The sequence below is a fragment of the Chinchilla lanigera genome, unplaced genomic scaffold (assembly GCF_000276665.1).
Source record: "Chinchilla lanigera isolate Chin_1 unplaced genomic scaffold, ChiLan1.0 scaffold00104, whole genome shotgun sequence".
NCBI lineage: Eukaryota > Metazoa > Chordata > Mammalia > Rodentia > Chinchillidae > Chinchilla > Chinchilla lanigera.
This window is the reverse complement of record NW_004955505.1, coordinates 84092-97071: the sequence shown is the minus strand read 5'-3', so window position 1 is coordinate 97071 and position 12980 is coordinate 84092. Positions and strand designations below refer to the sequence as shown.

The window sequence follows — 12980 nt, the reverse complement described above, 5'->3', positions numbered from 1 at the left end:
AAAGGAGTTAAGTGTGTTGATAACAGAATAGTTTCATTCTGTCAAGTTCTAGGAGTGTCCACGTCCCCTAGCGTGTGTTTCCTCCCCTTTAACAGGAGGTGACCGACAGTAGAATACTGTGCTTAGCCTGGGTGCACCTTCCTGCTGAGCGGGAGAGCTGGATCGTGTCTGGGACACAGTCTGGGGCTCTCCTGGTCATCAATACTGAGGATAGGACAAAGAGACACACTCTTGAGAAGATGACGGATTCTGTTACTTGTTTGTATTGCAATTCTTTCTCCAAGCAAAGGTAAGTTTGTGTATTTTTTTTTTTTTTTTTTGGTTTTTCTCCGGTACTGGGAACCGAACTCATGACCTTGCGCTTGCCAGGCAGGCGCTTTGCCGCTGAGCTAAATCCCCAGCCCCAGTTTGTGTATTTTTAGATGAGGGAAATCACATGGCTTTTAGATGAGTTAATTGTGTGCAGAATTGTTATTGTGTCCAAAAAGGTTGCTCGGCTTACTTCCACTGGTTTGCACACGCTCAGGGACACTGGGAGAGGCCACAGTGATGCTTGTTATTTTTCTGTACACAGATGTAAGATGAGGCCGTCATAAAATAAGTCAGCCATTTCTTCAGGCTCTTAGCTCAGTCCTAACTCTATTTCTGCTTCCCCTCTTGTCTGCTGGATTGGTAGAGCCTCTTCAAAATGGAGTTTTCATCCATTCTTTGAGCACATGTACATATTATCAGCCTGTTAGGTTCCAGGCTTACACATATCAGTTATCTAACCACCAAATAGGAGAAGAATGCGATAAGTTAATAAGTTGGTAACAGGTAAAAATGACTCATCCTTATCATCTATAGGGATCTGCCAGTGAAACGTACCTAAGTGGCAGAATTTCCGATGCGAGTCATAAGTTGGTTGTTGTAATATTTGGGGCACGATAATTTCTAGGAGCCATTTAGGTTGTACCCTGTATTCTTCTCTGGTTAAGGTGAGTAGTAGAAGAAAAATACAGGAAAAATGTGAAGCTTAACATTTTGGTACCTGATGTGGAAATTGCACTGTGAACTTGGCAGTTGAAGTTACATGTATATTGTTAAAGAGAAATATCATGGGATGGAGTTAAACAAGAAAGACTATTAGAGGTTATGCCAGTGGGGAGAAGAGTTGGACCCAACTCCTCAGAAACAAAAGTGGAAAAGTTTTAAACACAGAGATGAGCTACAGGTGTGGAAAGGTTTTGGAGGGTATTGCAGGTAGTGGTGGGGTGCTAATGTGATTAGGCCACCTGTCGTGGCTGATTGTCCCTCCTTGCAGGCAGCCCTCTACCTTCCCGTAGAGAAGAAGTGTTAGAGGTGTAGCTCTCCTGATGAATAATTTCAAAGAGATGGCTCCTTGGTCTTTGGGAAAGGCTTTCCTGTGTTGTAAAACTGGCAAGAGGCTAGGAAAAGATTGACATCTCAAAGGGATAGAGAAAGAATTTCTAACTGCAAATTTTCTAAAGTAAATGCTCTCAGAAAAGGGAGGTCAGGTGTCTATGGTCTGAAGAAACTTTTTTAAAGTTTAGTCAAGCTGGGGAGAAATCTAAGGTTGTCTTAGCCAATATAAATTTTTTTTGTAACAATTTTGACATTTTTCCTTTTAGCAAGCAAAATTTTCTTTTGGTGGGAACAGCTGATGGTAACTTAGCGATTTTTGAAGATAAAACTGTTAAGGTAAATGTTGACTGCATTGTACATCAAATTTATTTTGCATAATTAATTAATTTCTTTTGTGGGGGTATTGAGACAAGGTCTTGCTAGTTCACGCTGCACTTGAACTCACTATGTAGCCCAGGCTGGCCTTGAACTCAGGGCAGTCCTCTTGCCTCAGCCTCCCAAGTACTGGGGTTGCAGGCATACATTACCATGGCCAGGTAGTCTTGCAAATAGTAGACTCTCTGAAAACACTTGCTGATTGTATATTTTATGTGAATACACTAAGGATGATGCGATAAGCGCGATCTGATTTGTAATGTTGGAATGAAAATAATTCAATTTGTATGAGTGTAGCAATAATTCCTTACAAATATATTGTGGAAAAAAATAAGGATACTTAAATTGTAAATCTAGCTTGTAGCTAAGGGCATAGCTCAGTAGAGCCGTGCTTAGTGTGTACAAGGTCCTGGATTCAATTCCAGCAAAACACACACACACACACACACACACACACACACACACGGGGGGGGGGAGGTCTGGTTTGCTGTTAATTTATTTAGCACTAATCATTTAACTTTCTGTTCTTTGAATTCTCATTTAGTTGTAAAAGCATTTATTACTTCATCTGTTTGTTTGTGGTTCCATCTTTTCATTCACCTTTCTACCCATTCATTCATACTCCCTGATATTATCGAGACACATTCATACTCCCTGATATTATCGAGACACAAAAGTGTAGTCCCTGACTTAATTATTATAGAATCTTTGCATGAAGTGGAGAAATTGGTTATGAAGATAATGTTTTGACTGCCAGTTTAATTGAATCCTGTTTTATAGAAACTTTGAAAAGTGAATCTAAAATTTTATTTCATTATCTCCAAATCATTTGCAATGGGAAGTAGTTTCATAAGCAAAAATTGTGCAGTGTTTCATCCCGCAGACCTTCAGCTCACGAAATGTTTTTTCTGTGTGGCAAAGTGTAAAGGCGCCATGCCTCTGAAGACACTACACGTAGGGACCATCAGCACGCCGCTGATGTGTCTCAGCGAATCCATGAACTCCAGCGAGAGGAGCGTCATGTGGGGAGGATGTGGCACGAAGGTTTTCTCGTTTTCTAATGACCTCACGATTCAGAAGCTCATTGAAACGAGGACAAATCAGCTGTAAGTGGTTTTCTTTCTATACAATCAGTTTACCATTTATTTGTGTTTATTCCTTATTGCTATATCAGTAATACTGTTATTTCATAATGAAGATCATTTAAAATGCATGCTTTATTTTTCCATTATAAAATTAAACAAACATTATAGAAAAGTAAGAAATTCTAGGAAGCAGAGGAACATTTAAAATGAATCACCTAGGGGTTAGGGATTTAGCTCAGTGGCAAAAGCGCCTGCCTGGCAAGCGCAAGGTCATGAGTTCAATTCCTGGTACTGGAAGAAAAACAAAAAACAAACAAAAAAAATCACCTAACCTAACCACTTTCAGGATAAAACATGTAAACATTATTATTCCAGTGGTATTTATCAATCTAAATTTTCAACCATTTCATGATTTCTTTTTCAAATTAGACACTTAGAATTAGAAGGCAGTCAACTCAGTGTTTTATTAAGCCGTGCATTATATATATATATATATATATATATATATATATATATATATATATGCAGCATATATATAATGCATATATATGTGCAGTTTTAGATAATTCCATTAAGAACTGATTGTAGAAAACAGACTGCAGAAATAAAGTTATTTCGAGATTGGTAACTAATTATCAAAATGTAAACCAAGTTAGTAATACCAGTTTCAAACAAGAATAAAATAAAAGGGGCTGGGGATTTAGCTCAGTGACACAGCACCTGCCTGGCAAGTGCAAGGTCCTGAGTTCGATTCCCGGTACCAGAACGAAAAAAAAAAACAAAAAAAAAGAATAAAATAAAATATATTTGTTCCAATTTTTAAATCGTATTTTAACTAAATGCAGCTGGGTCTTTTTCATTATGCTCGTCAGCAGTAAGCAGTAGAGGATGGTGGGCGAGAACATAAATTATAGTTTGAAAATTGGCTTTGACTTTGTGAACCTGGGGATGAGCCTTTCAAATCTCAGTGCTTTCTTACTTCAGACTGCAATACATTACTCTCTCTCTAAGGGATGTTTTTTTTTTGTTTGTTTGTTTTTGTTTTTGTTTTTGTTTTTCTCCGGTACCGGGAACCGAACTCACGACCTTGCGCTTGCCAGGCAGGCACTTTTGCCGCTGAGCTAAATCCCCAGCCCCTCTAAGGGATGTTTTTAAGATTAAGAAAATTATAAGGAGTATCAGGAGCTTCACATAATACCCAGTACATCGTAAGCTCTCAGTAAGCGTTAACTATTATTATAATTATTATTAGCTTTGACTCACAAATGACTATGCCAGGAACAACTGTAATTTCTAACATCCGTCTAAGTGCCCAAGACTAAAAGGTGGTAGTATTCTTGGCTGTTTTGTCCCTTAGCTCCTTTGTCCACGTGATTCTCCTCACTGCCTCAGCCTCCCAGAGTCCTGGCTCTACAGCCGTGCACCCTCCAGCTCTTTTTAAAGAGTCCCTAGTGTGGCCTGCTCTCCTCGGCATGAAGCCCAGCTTCCCCAAGGCAGCCCCCCAGTCCCTTCGTGATTCAGTCCTGGCTTAGCTCTCTCGGTTCATGTTTTGCCTCTTCCCTTCCCGCTGTGCTTTAACCAAGCCGAAATCTCAGGATGTGTCGGTGAGAGGCATGGGGATCTGTGAGGTAGAAAGAAGTCTGCTCTCAGGAGGGAACACAGGAGCTTATAGGCCAAGAAGCATTACGGCTGGGGCATTTCTGTGTTCTGGAGGTTGGAAATGTGTAGAATTTGTGAATCGATAGAAATCCTGGGTTCACTTTACAGGCAAAGGACAAAAACCCAGAAAAGTCATTTTATCAATAAAAGGCAAAGAAGGGCCTATTCTACAGATTTAGGGAAACCCATAGTTTTCTTCAAAGTACAGTTATAAAGTTACATTTTTTTTTACCTGTCTTTATTTCTCTGTGTCCTGCCTCATCAGTTGCCAAAACCAGCCTGCTGCTTTGGATATAGTTTTCTCTTTGTCTGGATGGCCCATGCCCGCCCCCCGGCCTGTTTTTCTTTAGAGGGCCTTTCCTCTGACTGCTGTCCCTGACCCCCGACCCATGCAGGTTAGGGGCATGTTGTACTTTCGTAGCATCTACTGTTTGCTTTTACACAGGCTGTCATATTTTTATAATTGTATCTAGAAAAGTTTCCTAATACCACCAAACCTTCTGATTCTCAGTGTTAGCTGTGCATTAGAAACCACTAGGGAGCTGAAACTAATCTCGTGCCTGAGCTCCCCTTCGACCAGGTAAGACTGGGAGGGCCGGGCTTCAGGTTGTTCCCCCGGCCCCAGCTCTCTGGTGATTCTGAAGTCAGGGTTAAGCTACACGCAGTTCTCTGCAAGATCCTGGTCACAAACAAAAGTGGACAAGAATTGAGTCCAATTTCCCCATAAAGTCAACCTTGAAGCTGACCATTGCATTTGATCCAGTTTGCATCCAGCTCAGTTTGCAGCAGGAATCATGGGAAGAATCAAGTTCATGAACCAAAGCTCCACTGTGTTAGGCTGCCGAAGGTGTTCCTCTCCGAAGGAGATGACGCCACAGTGTCATAAGCACTTAGAAATATTTGCCTTCTTCTGAAATGTGTCTGCTGTTGTCCACGCCTCTTCCTCAGTGAACAGACGTCATGTCACCAGACAGATGGTGTCATCACCCTGCCTGTGTTTATCACAGTGACCAAGAGGTGTATGGAGTGAAAGCCAGCTGCCTTTGGGGCCAGAAGATGCCACAAGACGTATTTTGAGTCCCTGGTCTGCAATATGGTCATGTGACTTGAGCAAATTAGTTAGCGCTTATAAACCTTTCTTTCTATAATTATAAACATTGAGGTTTACCATATTCTGTGAATTTATTAAAAATCAGACAAGATAACACAGAAGTATTTTATAAATTTTGAAACTCTATGTGAAACTTTTTGCTACCTTGTATTAAAGGTAGCAAACCCTCAGAGGAAACTACTTACTGAGCGGTTCTCTGGCAGCACAGCATATTTTCATCTGCCTTAGCAGGATAGAAAAAACATTGGAGAAAAAAAATCTTTCCTCCCTAGATATAATTACAATTGTTAGATCCCTATGGAATTTTATGATTCAATCGCAGTTTTACCTACTTGTACTTTTTGTGGTTGCTCATTCATCCTGTCAGTTCTTTATCCATCCGTCCTCCATCCACCCACTTAACCAGCTGCCTGACAGGCACGTCAGAGGTCCTTACCCGTGACGGCTCTTCACTGGACTGTGGGCGTATTGAAAAGACACAGTGTTCGTCATTAAGACATTACATTACAGTCTAGTGTGAAGGGCACACTGACAAATAAAAGTGGTATTAGTAAGGACTGTGAAGTTACAGCCACATTAGTGGGGGAAGTAAATATTTGGTCTATCTAGAAAAGCCAGGCGAGAATTCCAGAAGAGCTGACATTTAGGTCAAGCCTCAAAAGCTAAGGCGGAGCTTGTCATATAGATGGGGCCCTCTGGTCACCAGTCTGTGAAATGGGTTCAATGCCACATGGCTTACATTGGAAGACAAATATTCATCATTTTCCTTTATTTTTAAAGGGCAGCAATGGCAAACAATGTACTTTCAGTTTGTGTTTTGGTAACGTAGGTTATTTTTCCTAGTAACTTGATTGGTGATATGTTGATGGGAGGATAGCCCTCGTTTTAACATTGGAAGGCACTGCCCCTGAAATTATTTTGAACATTTTGTGTTTTATAACTGTAGATGTAAACTGCTAACCCTTAGTTTTCCAGACATTCATCACAAGGGTTTAATTGCAACATCAAAAAGTTGCAGATATTAGGATAGTATTTCTGTTAGAAGTTGAACTCAGTATGAAATTCTATAAAGAACCACACAGAACTGAAATGAAAACTAAAACCAGAAATAATCGTTACTTATTTCTTTTATTTTTTTAATGAAGGGAAACCAATATAAACTAGCCCAAAGTAAGTAGAGTAGCAAAGTATATTATACATCTAATTCAGTGTTGATTGTAGAAAAAGAGTAATAGTCTAGCTCCTACAATATTTTTCTAAATAGCATTAACTTTCCATGTGCCTCAAGAACTGATGTAAAGCCACATTGCAGATCTTTTATGACATTCTTTTTTTTTTCTCTCCTAGGTTTTCTTATGCGGCTTTCAGCGATTCCAACATCATAGCAGTGGCAGTCGATACGGCTCTCTACGTTGCTAAGAAAAACAGTCCTGTCGTGGAAGTGTGGGACAAGAAAACCGAAAAGCTCTGTGAACTAATAGACTGTGTGCCCTTATTGAAGTAAACCCGCTGGTTGTTTTTCACCTGTAACAGCTGTCCTTACGTGTCGGGTTTCGCAGAGGGAGAAATGATGACTTGTTTTTCTGCCTTTCTGTCTCTAGATAGAAATTTCAAAAGACTAATCATGTGGAGACAAAATAGCTAATGCTTGTCAACACCCTCTGTTAGTATCCAGTGTATTTCATTTGGGGAAAATAAAAGAATAGGAAACTAATATTAATGATTTCTTAGTGGTAGTACAAAGAATATTTGCTAATGAAAAAGTAGTTATTATTGGAGGCAAGCATACGGCTTCATGGCTGGCTGTGTATCTAGTAGTGTCACAGTATCAAATATTACTACTTATAATTGAACTGTGAGCCCAAGGATACTTGTCAAACAGAATGTCATGAAATAAAAGAATGACATGGATGGACACACTGGTGTGTGCCGCGGAGGGAGGCCGTAGTCCCAGAATGAGAGCTCAGAGGGGCTGTGATACCTCGGGCAGGGACCAGTTTCTCTGTGTACACTAAGTATGTCCTCTATGTGATGGTGCCGTTAAATGGGACCACGGCCCATCTTGTTTCCCAGCCACGTACTGTTTTTATTTTATGTTTGCTCTTCTGTATAAATGTGGTATAGTGTGGAGAGGGTTTCAGATTATACATCGTGTCCATAAAACGAGGCTTCAGAGATTACTTCTCTACACTCCCCTTTACTGTTGCCTCTGCGTGCTGAGAACCCAGGATCAGACGGGCTGACAGTTGTGCTTGGTAGACGGTCTGTCTCTTAGTTACTAAAGTTTCACAATTCCTAGGATTCTTCTAATTCTGGACAGCTCTTTTTCTTTCTGCTTTTTGGTATGAATTATGTCTTTCACTGGCTCAGAGGAAAAATTCAGTGGTTCCTATTGCTATCTTTTACATATAATGACCACATTTTTATTTTGCCTTGTAACAGATTTTGAGGAAGCTTTTGAAACTTACTTTTTTTTATATTGGACAAAAGTACTCAATTTTTACTGGATTAAATAGCTTAGTTATTTATAAACTTGCATCCATCTTATTTATTTCAGAATTTCTTGGACTTGAGAGACTACCGTTGTGTTATCTTTGATGACTTATGCTTTAAGTAGAGAAATAGGCTTTTAGGCATTCTGTATTTAGCAAAGTCAGTGTAGTACAGTTTAACAATATGTAATGTACACAGTCTGTCCTTTATGTTCTTAAGTTCTGCATTGACATTTTCAACCTGCCTAGGATCAAAAATGTTGTTAGCTGAGTGTGGTGGCACAAACCTGTAATCCCAGCACTCGGGAGGCAGAGGCAGGAGGATCACTTTGAGGTTAAGACAAGCCTGGGCTACATCGTGAACTCAAGGCCAGCGTGCACTACACATTGAGACCCTGTCTTGAGCAAAAAAAGAAAGAAAGAAAGAAAAAGAAAGAAAGAAAGAAAGAAAGAAAGAAAGAAAGAAAGAAGAAAGGAAGGAAGGAAGGAAGGAAGGAAAGAAGGAAAGAAAGAAAGAAAGAAAGAAAGAAAGAAAGAAAGGAAGGGAGAAAGAAAAAGAGTAAGAAGGGAGAAAGAAAGAAGAAAGGAGGGAGTGTAATATTAAATGTATATGTGCACATCTGTCTATCTATCTAAGTATATATGTGGACAAATCTGTTTTATCTCTGAATTACTGACACAGATTAATAATGCATACTTTCCTTGTGCTTTTAGGGAAGTAATGGTAAAAGTCAACCAGGAATCAAAACACAAAATGTCCTATTCCGGGAGAGTGAAAGCTCTGTGCCTTCAGAAGAACACTGCGCTCTGGATAGGAACTGGAGGAGGCCATGTTTTACTCCTTGACCTTTCCACCCGTCGAGTCATACGTGTAATTTGCAACTTCTGTGATTCTGTGAGAGTCATGATGACAGCACAGATAGGCAAGTTTCTTTCCTTTAGTTTCTTTCCATGTCCTGTAAGACTGTAAAATATGGCTTTAAAAAAATAAGTTTTCATTTGCGATGTCCTATGGTGTGTGTTGGCATGTCACATAACAAAGCAGAGGGGTAGGATAAATTCTCAATAAATTTTCAGTTGCCCCAATTCAACAAACAGAAGAAACTGATGCCTCAGCCCCGAGGGTGAAGCAGACAACTCCAGCTGAGCATTCAGTTTGGGTCTTGGTTTCTTTTTCTTTATTATATGTAAGGCAAAAATGAAAGATACATGGTGTTGAGTCTGTTTCACTTTTTTGTCAAAGAGGTTAAAGCAAATATTGATTTTGCTAATAGTTTAAGTTTCCCACCCTTGTTAAAGAATCCTGTTTGAGCTTTAATTCTATGAACAAATTTATATTCTTGTAGCAGTACATGCTGAACTCAGCTATCTACAAATATTGACATCGGGGCTGGGGATTTAGCTCAGCGGCACATCGCCTGCCTGGCAAGTGCAGGGTCGTGAGTTCAATGCCTGGTACCAGAAGAAAAAAAAAAAAAAAAAAATACAAATATTGACAATTCATAAGTTTTGCTCAAGTATTATGTCTATCCTTGCTTCTGCTTTTCTGTTTGAATGTAAAGGAAATCATGATAGCACATGCAATGTATTTTCCATATAGGTATATTTCAGTGTCTTTCTTAGATTAATAATTTGATTTAGAAAAAATACTGCACACATATGTATACAGAGTTGAGCACAGAAATGACCCTGTAGTTCTGCAGAAGTAGAGTTTGTGTAACTTGGGCAGATGAGTGGTGGGATGCTTGCCCATGCTGAAGAAAACATTTCTTTTGCAAGGGCATGTTAGATAGGGACAGGTGTTTCTCCTGTACCCCACGCATTTGTCATTTAGGGTTGTCAGCCATGCAAAGAGGTTAATTAGGCGCTCTTAGTAACTGTTAACTGCTGGGATATGTGTCCACGCGGGTAGCATAGTAGGTCTCTATATGTTTCTTTCCCCAATCGCACTCTCCTGTTGTTTTTACATTCTCTAATTTAATTTGTGTGTGCCTTGGGACTCATGTGGTTGTTCAAAACTGAAATGATAGTGCTGTTTCAATGGATGTTGATTGATTTTAAAGATAAAGATAAATGTAAACACCATGTAGGGATTTAGACATGGGCTCCAGGAGGCTTTCCCCCACTCTTTACCGTGCTGCTCAAGGTCTTGCTTGTCTAGATGAGCACACACTGTCTGTTCATCCCGCCTGAGGGATTTGCAGGTGCTGTTTCTTTGCTTAGTCTACTTAGCCTACCTTCTTGCTTAGTTAACTATACACATTTTGAAGCGGAAACCCCAGAGAAGCCAGCACTGATTAAATCAAACTCCGCTTTCTGGTTCTGCTAAGACGTCGCCATCATATCCTTCATCACAGTCATGATTTTTCCTGTTAATGTCAGTATCGTCACTAGAACATAAACTCCCTATGGGTTGGATCTGCATGTTTTTGTGCAGCTCTTTATTCCAGGACCAACTCTGGGCCTGGTACATAGATTAGCGAAGAAGGGAAGTGGAAAATACGGTGTTGTGAACATCGGTAAATCCATCCACACAACTCTTCATCCACGTTCTTCGTATTTGAGCCTTGTAGTGTCAAAGCACTTTCATACACATTATTTCTTTTAATATTATAATGGGGGATGTAAATCTATTTTATAGAATGGTTAAGTTTTCTTTTGAGTCGCATATTTGGCTCAAAAAAAGAGATTCATTTTCCTTTTAAAAAAACCTGATAGTCTTCTTGTAGGGTTTATTTAATACAATTGAAGTGTCTCCTAAAAAGTATAATTGTAATTCCAAAGTGTCTGTGACTTAAAATGTGAACAACTGTACTTTTTTCTCAGTCTGGATCCATAGACTATTTTAACAGGAAACCGTTGTGTTTTGTTTTGGTAAAGGAAGCCTTAAAAATGTCATGCTGGTTTTGGGGTACAACCGGAAAAGTACTGAAGGCGTACAACACCAAAAAGGTACTATTTAATAGGATACTATATTCCAAAAAGTGCAATGATATGAATAATGATAATGTATTACCTTCCAAATTTATAGTAAATGATATATATATATAAATAATACTTTTAGCATTTCTTTATAGTGTAAAAAATTTAGTCATAAATTCTTAAAATTGTTTCTTTGACTTAAAATGGTATTTTTAAAGGTGAGATAGAGTTAATAATCACTACAAAATAAGAACTAGCTGAAATTTAAACTAAATATAAATATTTCTTCTTACAACTTACTGATAACCAGAAATCTGATACTGAACAGTGTTTGAAAAAGTTCTCCATTATTACCCTTTTATTATCTTGTTCTGAAATTTTGTTTCATTCTTTCTCTTTAAAATTTAAAAAAGGAAAAAGGTCTATTTCTTTCAGAAAATAAAGTAATACATAATGAAATATCCACACTTGGGGCTGGGGATTTAGCTCAGCGGCATAGCACCTGCCTGGCAAGTGCAAGGTCGTGAGTTCAATTCCTGGTACCAGAAAAAAAACAAAAAAAAATCTGCACTCTTCTTGAAATTTAGCAGTTTCTATATGCCTAATATTTTCCATAGTTTTTTATAAATGTAATAGTTAATTGATTATTTATAGCTGTATTCATATATATAAATATCTATCTAAATCAACTACATATAAATTAAGAAAATTGAAATAAAAATGCTTTATGGTGGATCACTAAAGCATGTTTTTTTTTTTCTCCTTCTAGAGATACAATCTTGTTTGTCAGTTTGGGACATCAATCTTCCACATGAAGTGCAAAATTTAGAAAAGCACATTGAAGTGCGACAAGAATTAGCTGAAAAAATGAGAAGAACGTCTGTTGAATAAGAGGGATGTCAGAAACTTTTGTTTTTGGTTGGGAAAATTGTTCCATGTAAATATTTCTTTCAGAATATTTACCTTGAAAGGGAAACTTCTAGTTTTTGAAGTAGCTCTTGTATATATGAAGGAATGTTTATGTGTTTATTTTTAAGTTAAATATGTGTAAAATAGTTATCAATGAATGTGTGTTCCAAGAAACTATTTAAAATACAAGTGTTACATTACCTATATACCCTAATTAATTTGGTGAATTAATTTAAGTAAATCTATGAAGTACTTAATTGCAGTACTCACACCAAACTAATAAAGCAGTCATTTTTGCTTTTCTGTCCATACTGAAGATGAACTTTATTTTAAATTCTATGCTTAATACAGGGCTGTTGCCTGCTTATTTTCTGGAAATTGTGCAGGGAAGAATTAAAGTATTTGAAACTGGGCATGGTCGCACACCACTGTAATCCCAGCACTCGGGAGACTGAGGCAGAAGGATCACTGTGAGTTCAAGGCCAGCCTGAACTACATATATAAGACCCTGTCTCAAAAAAAAAAAAATATATATATATATATATATTTCAGCAGTTCCCCATGTAATATATTCTTTCTTACATTGATTTTAATAATATAGACTTTTAACTTCTCAAGTGAATTTTTGGTGATAATTCATACTAATATATTTAGGACATAAATTCTCTTTTTTGTTAATGCAAACAGTGTATGTCACACGACTTCATCTACAAGAAACACATTAAAACGGCTGATGAGAAGATAAGAAAGCTATCATCTTCGTTTCAGAGAAATATATTCTCACTCTCCTTTCCTATTTTTTAACTATGTCTTTGAATGTGGATATCCTAGTATATGTATATCAGCTGTGAATGCATTGTCAAGAGCCTGAAATGATATCTTTCTGGTTTGTTTTGATGTTGAGTGATAAACCAGACCACTGACTGCTTGTTTCCAAATTTGCTTTGCTCTAATTCTTCTACTTATATTTTCCCTAAATTTGTTACTCTCTACATGATGTTCTGTATCACTTAGACAGAAACTCCATTTTTAAAGTTATAGTAGTCCCCCACTCCTACTTAC

At 38.1% G+C, this 12980-nt stretch overlaps 1 protein-coding gene across 1 annotated transcript in view; it reads left to right on the top strand.

Moving 5' to 3' along the window:
- Positions 1 to 12748, top strand: part of Lrrk2 (leucine-rich repeat kinase 2) — a gene marked incomplete at its 5' end in the record, with an annotated part of 132600 nt that extends 119852 nt beyond the window's left edge. Inside the window, 7 exon segments of the mRNA XM_013505951.1 lie at positions 96 to 289; positions 1632 to 1701; positions 2662 to 2846; positions 6943 to 7095; positions 8802 to 9010; positions 10968 to 11039; positions 11779 to 12748. Of these exon segments, the coding sequence (XP_013361405.1) occupies positions 96 to 289; positions 1632 to 1701; positions 2662 to 2846; positions 6943 to 7095; positions 8802 to 9010; positions 10968 to 11039; positions 11779 to 11900 (1005 nt within the window). The 3' untranslated portion in view covers positions 11901 to 12748.
- Between the last annotated feature and the right edge of the window lie 232 nt (positions 12749 to 12980).